This window comes from Cottoperca gobio, chromosome 2 (assembly GCF_900634415.1).
Source record: "Cottoperca gobio chromosome 2, fCotGob3.1, whole genome shotgun sequence".
Classification (NCBI taxonomy): domain Eukaryota; kingdom Metazoa; phylum Chordata; class Actinopteri; order Perciformes; family Bovichtidae; genus Cottoperca; species Cottoperca gobio.
Genome location: NC_041356.1, coordinates 12,577,882 through 12,590,996, shown reverse-complemented (window position 1 = coordinate 12,590,996; position 13,115 = coordinate 12,577,882). Strand labels below are relative to the sequence as shown.

The following is a 13,115-nucleotide window of genomic DNA, read 5'->3' as shown; positions in this document are numbered from 1 at the left end:
TGTCTGTGTGTCTGTGTGTGTGTGTGTGTGTGTGTGTGTGTGTGTGTGTGTGTGTGTGTGTGTGTGTGTGTGTGTGTGTGTGTGTGTGTGGAAACATTAAGAAATACCGAGAATAAAATGAAAATAATGTTTTTTGTCTTTCAAAATAAAAGACCCTCAGGCCTCCATATACAAACATTTCCCCTCCAAAATAAAAGACCCTCAGGCCTCCATATACAAACATTTCCCCTCCAAAATAAAAGACTCTCAGGCGTCCATATCCTCTCCATGTAGTTCAATCCGTGTTGAGATGTTTCGATCACTAAAGATATCTACAGAAACAGATGATCAGATTCTTCTGTTATGATCAAAGTGTTTGAGGTATTCTTTATAAGTGCTTTACAAACCACCGTCCTCCTCAGGCTCGGTGACCAGCAGCTCGTCGGTGTCTCAGATGGCGAGTGGCGTCAGCCTGGTGTCCTTCAACAGCCGCGGCCTGGAGGGGATGCACCAGCGCTCGTACTCCGTGTCCAGCGCCGACCAGTGGACCGACGCCACCGTCATCGCCAACTCCGGAGTCAGCACAGGTAGCGAGTACAGGCGTGGTTATTGTGTTTTATCATCTCAACAGTACAATCTGAAAACAGAACAACATGCCAGAGTTACAAACTTTAATATATGAAACGTAAACGCCGTCAGATTTACGCCTCAATAACTTTTAATTTTAGATTCTATATTTTCTTCTAGACTAAGATAAAATGTGTTTAGTGCAGATCTGCACAGATCAGGTCCACACACGCAGCTCCACGACAGGCAGCCTGCTGGGCTTCAGAAGGCCCCAGTGCGCAGCTCCGCAGGGGAGCCTATCATTTGTCTCCCATTGATCCACCTGCCAGACCTCTACTGCTGCTTTCACTGTATGTCAAGCTAATGGCCACCGAGTGTGTGTTTGTAAGTGTGTGTGACTTGTTAGGTTACCTTATCCAAGACCTCTCTCACACACACACACACACACACACACACACACACACACACAGAGCGAGATGCTAAGACTGACAGCTGTGTTGCTGTGACGATAAGCTTGACTGACAGCTCGTCGTCAGTGCCCTGCAGCCTTCCTCAAATAACGTTTAAAGCTGCGAAATGCTTTCAATGGACTCCCAGGGGCCACACACACACACACACACACACACACACACACACACCAAAGTATCCTCAAATTGAAACAAAAATGTAAATGATCAGATACACATGTACAACAGAAGTAAAATAATATAACCCTTAAAGAGAAAATCAATGTGATCGCTCTCTTTGAAGCCACCAGCCTCCATTGACAAAAGCAGTCGTTTAACCTCTCAGACCGCAGGAGTTGCTGGTTTACCGCTGCCTCCATCGGTGTGTGTGTTTGTGTCGTTGTGTGTATTTGGTGAATCTGAATTAACCCTTTAAAACACCAAAGTCTCACCATAACACAAAGTAACTTCCTGATGGAGGCAGCACCTCCTGCGGTCTGCCAGGTAAAAGGACTGTTTGTCAATGGAGGCTGGTGGCTTTGAAGAGAGCGTGTTGATGAGGGAAAACGCAGCAGAGAGAACCATCAGGAGATGGAGGGACCGAGGGAAAGTGAAGCAGGAGAAAGTCTTGAGGCTCAGGGTGGAGGTGGGGGGGCGGGGGGTGGACGTGGATGGAGCGCTGCTTGCAGATGGGAGGGCCGTTAATCCACGGCGGTTAATTGCACTCTCGGGGATGGCATCTTGTCAGCAGAGATAAGTTGTCACATTTTCCACTTGAGCTGAGACTAAACGATTGTAAAATAAGTTATGGCCGTCCTTGGGGCTGTCTGCCGTTCGCTTGTGTATGTACGCGTGTGTGTTTTCATCTTCATACACACACACGGCGCTCATGTCAGTGTCGCCGGCACGCTGTGATATTGATGGAAGCTGAATGTTATTTTATTTCGCCGCAAGTCTCAGCTGTCAGCGGGCGGCGTGAGAGTGGAGGCCACAGAGACTCTTCTGATTGGCTCGCTCGCCCTCCTCCAGACCTGCACGTCGACCCGCACTGGGGATCCATCAGGGTCTGATCCGGATCCTGGTTTGGATCCAGGTGTCGAGGTCTCGCTGGATAAAAGTACAAACGATACAAAATAAATACAAAACTCAAACATGACAACCACTGTCGGGCTTTTATTGTGAAGGAGTTCCAGCTGAATATAAACTTAACTTCTAAATATCTGTAACTTACATACTTACAAATATCTTTACTTTCAAATATCTTTACTTTCAAATATCTATACTTTCAAATATCTTTACTTACAAATATCTTTACTTTCAAATATCTTACTTTCAAATATCTTTACTTTCAAATATCTTTACTTTCAAATATCTTTACTTACAAATATCTATACTTTCAAATATCTTTACTTCAAATATCTTTACTTACAAATATCTTTACTTTCAAATATCTTTACTTTCAAATATCTTTACTTTCAAATATCTATACTTTCAAATATCTATACTTACAAATATCTTTACTTACAAATATCTTTACTTTCAAATATCTTTACTTTCAAATATCTTTACTTTCAAATATCTATACTTTCAAATATCTTTACTTTCAAATATCTTTACTTACAAATATCTTTACTTTCAAATATCTTTACTTTCAAATATCTTTACTTTCAAATATCTTTACTTTCAAATATCTATACTTACAAATATCTTTACTTTCAAATATCTTTACTTTCAAATATCTATACTTACAAATATCTTTACTTACAAATATCTTTACTTTCAAATATCTTTACTTTCAAATATCTTTACTTACAAATATCTTTACTTTCAAATATCTTTACTTTCAAATATCTTTACTTTCAAATATCTTTACTTACAAATATCTATACTTTCAAATATCTATACTTACAAATATCTTTACTTACAAATATCTATACTTACAAATATCTTTACTTACAAATATCTTTACTTACAAATATCTTTACTTTCAAACCTCCAAATATTTATGTCCTTATACTTTCAAATACAAATATCTGTATCTTTTAAATACTGCGTTAGATATTATGAGTGTTTACCTGTCTGTTTCAGATAGGAACAGCCTGCCCCCCCCCCCCTCTCAGTGTTTACCTGTCTGTTTCAGATAGGAACAGCCTGCCCCCCCCCCCCTCTCAGTGTTTACCTGTCTGTTTCAGATAGGAACAGCCTGCCCCCCCCCCCCACTCAGTGTTTACCTGTCTGTTTCAGATAGGAACAGCCTGCCCCCCCCCCCCCTCTCAGTGTTTACCTGTCTGTTTCAGATAGGAACAGCCTGCCCCCCCCCCCCCCCACTCAGTGTTTACCTGTCTGTTTCAGATAGGAACAGCCTGCCCCCCCCCCCCTCAGTGTTTACCTGTCTGTTTCAGATAGGAACAGCCTGCCCCCCCCCCCCCTCAGTGTTTACGTGTCTGTGTTTCAGATAGGAACAGCCTGCCCCCCCCCCCACTCAGTGTTTACGTGTCTGTGTTTCAGATAGGAACAGCCTGCCCCCCCCCCTCTCAGTGTTTACCTGTCTGTGTTTCAGACACTGGACTGGGAGACTCTGTGTGCTCCAGTCCCAGCATCTCCAGCACCACCAGTCCCAAGATGGAGCCGCCTCCATCGCCGCACGCCAACCGCAAGAAGCACCGCAGGAAGAAGAGCACCAGCAACTTCAAAGCCGACGGCCTCTCTGGTACTGCGGAAGGTAACGCCATCTCCCCCCCCCCCTCGCCTCACACTTTCCCCGCCCACGGTCCGGCAGCTAAATCCTCCCCCCAGAAACAAGTCTGAGAAACACAGACGTCACTTTAAATCTAATACTTCCAAATATATATATATATATATATATATATATACTTCTATATGTACAATTATTCCCCCACATCTGTGTACTTTATACTTCCAATTATCTACCCACTCGAATACTTTCAATGTATACTTATATACTTACAAATACTTTCAAATATATAATTGTATACTTACATATAATTGTATACTTCCAACTTTAAAATATATAATTGTATTTAAAATATATAATTGTATACCTCCAGATACTTCCAAACATCTGTTTACTTATGTATTTCCAAATGTTTTTTAATATATATTAATATAACTCCAAATACTTCCAAATATCCCAATACTTGTATACTTTCAATTACATCCACATTTCTACTTTTCTACTTCATAATATCTGCATACGTTTGTGCGTATAAATACATTTAAACGTGTGAAGACTTCCGTATATCCGTCTAAATAAATATAATGTATGTGAGAAATACTTCACAAATGTTTGTGCACATATCTTCTAACTTCACATTCTATTCGAGGTGAATAGTTGGAAGTATAAACGCAGTATTCCCCCCCCACGCTGTATTTCTGGGACCCCGGGTTGTGAAACGCAGTCATGTGATCGTGTGAGACTCCGACCTCCGGCTGAGGGACGGGTCTCTTCATCCTCTCATTCTGTCGGCCCTTCATCCCTTCATCCTGCTTCTTCTGTCCCTGCGACGACGCTCTCACTTCTGCACTCAAGTGTTTGTTGTTTGTGAGAACGCCGCTCTTCTTCACGCAGGCCGCGCACGTGTTAAGTGTTGATGCAGCAGCCGCCCGGCGTCGATCCAGAGCTCCCGTTTCAGTAAAAACCAGAGAGAAAGTTTCAGGGTTTTATTTCTCGTGTTTCTGCTTCTTGGCTGAATATTTGGCCAGAAGAAGCGGCCATTTTGCTTTTCCACAAAGCTCGGGGACCAAGGAGGTGAAGTGCAGCGTTACGTAAAAACTACTCCCCCGGTTTTCATGAATTGTGGTGGAAAGGTGATGCGTGGGCCAAGAGAGGCTGCGTTCCATTCTGGAGCGGATACACGCGTCGTTTTCATTCACGGTATTTGTCGTGGAGTTTGTTAGGAACAGTTGTGTATCTTCCAGAAGTGTAAAGATCTCAAGAGAACGAGGAGTTGCTGACAACTGGTGTAAAAGATGTGATTTGCTGCTCGTATTAACACAGATTTACAGTTTCAATACTGGTTAACACACACACACACACACACACACACACACACACACACACACACACACACACACACACACACACACTATGGCTGCTGGAGCAGATGTGGCGGCAGCAGCAGATGTGTAATGTTCGTCTCTCCATCACGGAGGCATCAAGCAGCTGACAGAGCAAGTGGCTGTCTGAGTGACGGATAGACGCTTCGTCTGCTTTCATTTCCTCGCCTCCTTTCCTCTCTCCTCTCTCCTTGTCCTCTCTTTTAATCTCTCCTCTCTCCCCTCCCTGGTTTACACCCCCACCCCTTGTCCTCTCCATCCTCCACGTATTAAACATCCTTTAGCCTCCATCAGGACTGTTTTTATCAAACACTTTTCCTGAGCGGCGCTCGGTGTCAGACGCTCCCTCGCCGCCGCCTCGCCCCCTGATTAGTCAGCCGGGAGAGGCTTAAGTGAAATATTATAAATAATCCACCGTATTGAAATCTTTTATCAGCTGTGTCACTTTCATTATTCAATAAGCGATTAGTAACAGTCTTCCCAATTTAGCCATTAAGCACTGAGCGCGCTCGGCCAGCGGCCCCAGCCCGCCGCCTGTCACGCCGGGCGGGCAGGTGAAGTATCTTCGTGTCAGAGCGAAGCTCGCCGTAATTCATGAGGGGGAACCGCCCTCTGTGGCCGAGCTCCCCCAGGTAGACACACACACGCACACTGAGCTGAAGTCAGTCTGCTGTAATGGCAGTTAGTTTTCTCCGTTGCGTTGCTCCTCGTCTTCATCGCAGGATCTCGACTGAAGTGTCAACATGACGAAGATAATTCTTTATGACCTGATGACGTTTCACATTAACATATAAAATATTCTCTTTGGTAAAATAAATCCGGTCTCTTGGGTGTTTCGACACGTCTGGTTCTAACAGCTGTTTTCTTTGACTCGTCTGGTTCTTACAGCTGTTTTCTTTGACTCGTCGGTTCTTACAGCTGTTTTCTTTGACTCGTCTGGTTCTAACAGGTGTTTTCTTTGACTCGTCTGGTTCTAACAGCTGTTTTCTTTGACACGTCTGGTTCTTACAGCTGTTTTCTTTGACACGTCTGGTTCTTACAGCTGTTTTCTTTGACTCGTCTGGTTCTAACAGGTGTTTTCTTTGACTCGTCTGGTTCTAACAGCTGTTTTCTTTGACTCGTCTGGTTCTTAGAGCTGTTTTCTTTGACTCGTCTGGTTCTTACAAGCTGTTTTCTTTGACTCGTCTGGTTCTTACAGCTGTTTTCTTTGACTCGTCTGGTTCTTACAGCTGTTTTCTTTGACTCGTCTGGTTCTTAGAGCTGTTTTTCTTTGACTCGTCTGGTTCTAACAGCTGTTTTCTTTGACTCGTCGGTTTCTTACAGCTGTTTTTCTTTGACTCGTCTGGTTCTTACAGCTGTTTTCTTTGACACGTCTGGTTCTTACAGCTGTTTTCCTTTGACTCGTCTGGTTCTTACAGCTGTTTTCTCTTTGACTCGTCGGTTCTTAGAGCTGTTTTCTTTGACTCGTCTGGTTCTTACAGCTGTTTCTTTGACTCGTCTGGTTCTTACAGCTGTTTTCTTTGACTCGTCGGTTCTTAGAGCTGTTTTCTTTGACTCGTCTGGTTCTTACAGCTGTTTTCTTTGACTCGTCTGGTTCTTACAGCTGTTTTCTTTGACTCGTCTGGTTCTAACAGCTGTTTTCTTTGACTCGTCTGGTTCTTAGAGCTGTTTTCTTCTTTGACTCGTCTGGTTCTTACAGCTGTTTTCTATGACTCGTCGGTTCTTAGAGCTGTTTTCTTTGACTCGTCTGGTTCTAACAGCTGTTTTTTTCTTTGACTCATCTGGTTCTTAGAGCTGTTTTCTTTGACTCGTCTGGTTCTTACAGCTGTTTTCTTTTGACTCGTCGGTTCTTAGAGCTGTTTTCTTTGACTCGTCTGGTTCTTACAGCTGTTTTCTCTTTGACTCGTCTGGTTCTTAGAGCTGTTTTCTTTGACTCGTCTGGTTCTTACAGCTGTTTTCTTTGACTCGTCTGCTTCTAACAGCTGTTTTCTTTGACTCGTCTGGTTCTAACAGCTGTTTTCTTTGACTCGTCTGGTTCTTACAGCTGTTTTCTTTGACTCGTCTGGTTCTTACAGCTGTTTTCTTGACTCGTCTGGTTCTAACAGCTGTTTTCTTTGACTCGTCGGTTCTTACAGCTGTTTTCTTTGACTCGTCTGGTTCTTACAGCTGTTTTCTTTGACACGTCTGGTTCTTACAGCTGTTTTCTTTGACTCGTCTGGTTCTTACAGCTGTTTTCTTTGACTCGTCGGTTCTTAGAGCTGTTTTCTTTGACTCGTCTGGTTCTTACAGCTGTTTTCTTTGACTCGTCTGGTTCTTACAGCTGTTTTCTTTGACTCGTCGGTTCTTAGAGCTGTTTTTCTTTGACTCGTCTGGTTCTAACAGCTGTTTCTTTGACTCGTCTGGTTCTTACAGCTGTTTTCTTTGACTCGTCTGGTTCTAACAGCTGTTTTCTTTGACTCGTCTGGTTCTTAGAGCTGTTTCTTTGACTCGTCTGGTTCTTACAGCTGTTTTCTATGACTCGTCGGTTCTTAGAGCTGTTTTCTTTGACTCGTCTGGTTCTAACAGCTGTTTTCTTTGACTCATCTGGTTCTTAGAGCTGTTTTCTTTGACTCGTCTGGTTCTTAGAGCTGTTTTCTTTGACTCGTCTGGTTCTTACAGCTGTTTTCTTTGACTCGTCGGTTCTTAGAGCTGTTTTCTTTGACTCGTCTGGTTCTTACAGCTGTTTTCTTTGACTCGTCGGTTCTTAGAGCTGTTTTCTTTGACTCGTCTGGTTCTAACAGCTGTTTTCTTTGACTCGTCTGGTTCTTACAGCTGTTTTCTTTGACTCGTCTGGTTCTAACAGCTGTTTTCTTTGACTCGTCTGGTTCTTAGAGCTGTTTTCTTTGACTCGTCTGGTTCTTACAGCTGTTTTCTATGACTCGTCGGTTCTTAGAGCTGTTTTCTTTGACTCGTCTGGTTCTAACAGCTGTTTTCTTTGACTCATCTGGTTCTTAGAGCTGTTTTCTTTGACTCGTCTGGTTCTTAGAGCTGTTTTTCTTTGACTCGTCTGGTCTTACAGCTGTTTTCTTTGACTCGTCGGTTCTTAGAGCTGTTTTTCTTTGACTCGTCTGGTTCTTACAGCTGTTTTCTTTGACTCGTCTGGTTCTTAGAGCTGTTTTCTTTGACTCGTCTGGTTCTTACAGCTGTTTTCTTTGACTCGTCTGGTTCTAACAGCTGTTTTCTTTGACTCGTCTGGTTCTAACAGCTGTTTTCTTTGACTCGTCTGGTTCTTACAGCTGTTTTCTTTGACTCGTCTGGTTCTAACAGCTGTTTTCTTTGACTCGTCTGGTTCTAACAGCTGTTTTCTTTGACTCGTCTGGTTCTTACAGCTGTTTTCTTTGACTCGTCTGGTTCTTAGAGCTGTTTTCTTTGACTCCTCTGGTTCTGACAGCTTTTTTCTTTGACACGTCTGGTTCTAACAGCTGTTTTCTTTGACTCGTCTGGTTCTTAGAGCTGTTTTCTTTGACTCCTCTGGTTCTGACAGCTTTTTTCTTTGACTCGTCTGGTTCTTAGAGCTGTTTTCTTTGACTCCTCTGGTTCTGACAGCTGTTTTTCTTTGACTCGTCTGGTTCTTACAGCTGTTTTCTTTGACTCGTCTGGTTCTAACAGCTGTTTTCTTTGACACGTCTGGTTCTAACAGCTGTTTTCTTTGACTCGTCTGGTTCTTACAGCTTTTTTCTTTGACTCGTCTGGTTCTTACAGCTGTTTTCTTTGACTCCTCTGGTTCTAACTGCTGTTTTCTTTGACTCGTCTGGTTCTAACAGCTGTTTTCTTTGACTCCTCTGGTTCTGACAGCTTTTTTCTTTGACTCGTCTGGTTCTAAACAGCTGTTTTCTTTGACTCCTCTCGTTCTGACAGCTGTTTTCTTTGACTCGTCTGGTTCTAACAGCTGTTTTCTTTGACTCCTCTGGTTCTGACAGCTTTTTTCTTTGACTCGTCTGGTTCTAACAGCTGTTTTCTTTGACTCCTCTGGTTCTGACAGCTGTTTTCTTTGACTCCTCTGGTTCTTACAGCTGTTTTCTTTGACTCGTCTTTGTCTTCATGAAGACTTTTCTTGGTAACTCGGTCTGATTGTCTATTGGTTGCTTTGACTCAACAGTGTCTCACTGGTCTGGTTTTGACTCGGACTTGTCCGAAGGCCTCACTTATAGAACTCTGTGGAGAGTCCACACAAACTAAAAAAGAGTTTTGTTATTGTGAACTCGGCATTATGACTATTTTCATTGTGTCGATATAGTTAAAGAAGATCTTGGAAGAACATTGAAGTTATTTAGCTGAACAATAAATAGATTAATCGTTAAACTCTAACACCATTTTAAGTAATTTCTCAAACTTTATTAGTTTTTTATATCACAAACAGAATATCTTTGTGTTTTGGACTGTTGCTCGGACATCTTTCACTATTTTACAATATTTTAAAACATAACTGTTAATAAATGCAGGTGAATCTCACAGTAACACACACACACACACACACACACCTGCTGATCACAGCCTCCACGTCAGCCCCAGCTCTCGCTAACTAGCCGCTGTTTGAGACTTTCTCTTCATCCCGGTGCTTTGAAAGTTGACCTGCACATACCTTCACACACACACACACACACACACATACACACACACATTGGCCACACACAGGTAACAGCAGGATCGCTGTCCCACATTCCCGGCTGCAAAGAGAGATTTTATGTTTGCTGGCGACTGCTTTGATTCGTCGACCAGCAAACTCCTCACAACAGGAATGTGTGTGTGTGTGTGTGTGTGTGTGTGTGTGATCACACACTGGGTGTCTCGGCTGAAGAGCTTCACTTATACTTCCCGTGTGTGTGTGTGTGTCTCGGTGCACCTGCAGCACGTCGCCTCTCACTGCTTCATTGTCGAGGTTAATCAGGACGACGGGCTCCACTCGCCATCACGGATCAGCGGGGGTCAAACAGGTGGGGGACAAAGAGGGTCAGTGTGGAGGGGCGTCCAGGTGTCATCCTCTCTGTACACACTACAGGTGAACAGGGAACACATGTAACTCACAGATATCAGCAGGAAGCTTCCCCACTTCATGACTCACATTAATAATGTTTATATTACAAGTGTTCATGTTTAATATGTACGTGAGGCGTTACGTAATGTAGCTGTTATAATATGCTATCATAATGATGAACTGCACTTATGGATCCAAGGATGCCGATATTAAATCAAAGTGGACATCTTGTTGTGTGAAGATACATTTCTACATGGTAATTGTAATTAAGACATTTTTTAATTAAAAGTACAATTCCACTTTTTACTGATTTTAAGTGACATTATTTATTTAGTTTATTTTAAATTAGAAAAAGGTTTTACAGTTTCTCTTCCTTCCTGCTCCTCTTTCAAAATAAAACAGTAAAATATAATATTTAGCATTTCAAAATTCAAATCTTTTATTTTGTTAAGGTTCCAAACATCCGATTTAATTTAGAGATAATAATATTAATAATATTAATACATTAGAGACATTTAGTAAAAGTCTTGGGGTTGTAGCCGTGCTGTATATGAGTTTAATAATATCAATAACTCACAAGTTTACAGTCGACGGGAGCAGAATATCTGCAGACGCTTGTTTTCTCTCAGACTTTAATCCAAAGCTGCTTCAGGAATCCAACCTGTGACCTTTTTAAAGCGGTTCATTTTCAGAGGATAATGTTCTCGAGCCCCACAGCGGCGAGCAGCTTCAGTATATTTGACTCATTTTAAAACGTCGCCGATAACTCTCCTCGCCTGCTGTTGAGGGGGGGGGGGGGGGGGGGTGGTAACATTTAAAGCGCCGGCCGCTCCTCTCACGCCGCTCACTGTATTTCATCCTGGTAAATGCTCACAGTAGCCCCGGGGGAGTAAATGTTACTGAGGCTCTGCTGTTAGAGGCGGAGCAGGGGTCAGAGGTCACGCAGCTCGCAGCTACGCCGCCTCTCGAAGTGGAGCCGAAGATCATCGTGGAACGAATGTTAACGTAGTTTCAGTGTTTTCTGTTTCTCTTTGAAAGTCTTGTTCCAACAATTACCTGAAGATATGAAACCGTCCTGCTGTCGCATCATTTCTACTTTACTTTATGATTGTGTTGCGTCACCGTCAATGAGGCTTCAACACTTCCTGAACTGATGTTTCACAATAAAAGCTCTCCAGAAACTCAGTTATTTTCTTTAGCGGTCAGCTTTTAATGTGAAAAGCCAGAAGGAAGTGTTTAGTTTATCTGTTATTTATGTGAAAGGTTTGATAAGTTTGTGTTTTTGAGAAGATTTGTTTTTCTTGTCTCGATTGTTATGTTGCAAATCCCCCCCCCCCCCCCCATCGTGCTCATTGGCCCCTCCCACTCGCCACAAGCCACGCCCCCTCTGAATCGTCCTCACGCTGCTCTTTTTGACGCCTGTCTCTCGTTTCTTCTTCTCTGTTTTCTCTTTTAAATGTCGTCCACTGTGTTTTCCTGCCGTCGGGGGACGCAGCCAAACGTAAAGCGTGGAAACTTAACCGTGTTGGTAGCCTTCGCAGCATTTACACCAACAGTCTGCACAACTCAGAAGGTAAAATAAAAACTGTTGTGGTGGACCTGAGACGGACAGGTGGACCCCTCATCGCCCCCCCTCACCCCCACCCCTGCAGGGATGGAGCCCCTGTACTGGAGACATTTACTTCACCCAGTTAGCACAGAGCTGGTGATTGTCTGTCAAAACATGTCGAACGTTCACGATAAAAGGTTGAGAATTAACTTAAAATACCTTTTTCAGAATAAAGTTAAAATTCTATTTTCAGAATAAGTTAAATTCTATTTTCAGAATAAGTTAAAATGTTGAGAATAAAGAAAAAAAATGTCGTCAATTGAAAGTTTGAAAATAAAGTCTTAAAATAAGTTAGTGACCTTTTCTCCGACCTGAGAGAAGATCCAAGATATTAAAACATCGATGAGTTCTAACAAAATAAGAGTCCTTCGTGTATCGTCTCGTGCATCGGAACAAATTATCAGAATTTTACCAAAAATGACGCATTTCATTAGAAAGTAACTAAAAGTCCAGGAAACATGTTGAATTATGTTCTGCTCGTTCTAACCGACTTCTTTTGACCCGTAAATCACCAATTCAGTGCTTTCTGTCAGTCTGTCTGTCGTGGCGTCTTCCCCTCCTCCCCCCTCACCTGTGAGGACACACACACAGGTGATGTGAAACCTGACTGACTGTCTGCATGGTGGAGTAAATGCCAGTTAAATCATCTGCAATCCGTCTACGTCACGGCTCCTACATACAAAAAAAAAACCAGACCTCCATATTTCTTTTTTCAGAGACTTCCGAACAATCGTCTGCAATATTTTCCAGGTTATTAATGTTGTAAAAGGCTGCGAATAATATGTGGAGTAATGACCTGTGTCACAAAGCAATACTGTGTGCGGTGACATTTAAGGCTTTTAATTTGTGTTTCCCGAGGCCCCTTTGTCTCCTTCACGCCTCCCCTCTCATTGCACCTACAGTGCTGCTTGTCACACACACACTGTAACACACTCCCGGATGATAGGCTTGTATGCATGTCCTGCCCCCCCCCCCCCCCCTCCCTGCGTCTTGTAAATGCTGTATATTTGGTTTGTTCTGTTTCTGCCGCTAAAGGTTACCGGTGTCAGAGTTCACAAATTGCCTCGGCGCCACCTCTCGGTGTGAATGTCGCGCACAGTAGCCGAGAGCGGTGGCAGTAATTACCAACACGGCGCCGGGTGGCTCGCCGGCTACTGTGTTTGTACTCTCATGCATACGTTTAGTCCTGAACGCCAACACACGGGCCGAGCACGAAGCAGGAAGCTCTAATACTCAGTCACTTAGTTGCACCTTAAGAAACCAGTGTTTGGACTGTGATGGAGCGACGTCCATGTTCCCAGAGGATGAAACATAATAACCTTTATGATCCTCTGACTTATTATCTATTGCTGTCAGCGACTTTCCGTTTCACTCATCCAGTAAGATAAACATCCTGATACAGGATCGATCAGACGCTCACACA

The 13,115-nt window shown here is 43.1% G+C and overlaps 1 protein-coding gene across 5 annotated transcripts in view; it reads left to right on the top strand.

Moving 5' to 3' along the window:
- Positions 1–13,115, top strand: part of agap1 (ArfGAP with GTPase domain, ankyrin repeat and PH domain 1) — a 126,447-nt gene that overhangs the window by 88,191 nt on the left and 25,141 nt on the right. For 3 of the 5 annotated variants that reach the window (XM_029445549.1, XM_029445547.1, XM_029445552.1), the window contains 2 exons: positions 402–566; positions 3,553–3,714. In XM_029445549.1, the coding sequence (XP_029301409.1) occupies positions 402–566; positions 3,553–3,714 (327 nt within the window). The remainder of the gene's footprint in view (positions 1–401; positions 567–3,552; positions 3,715–13,115) is intronic. The other 2 variants (XM_029445548.1, XM_029445550.1) reach the window with 2 other exon arrangements.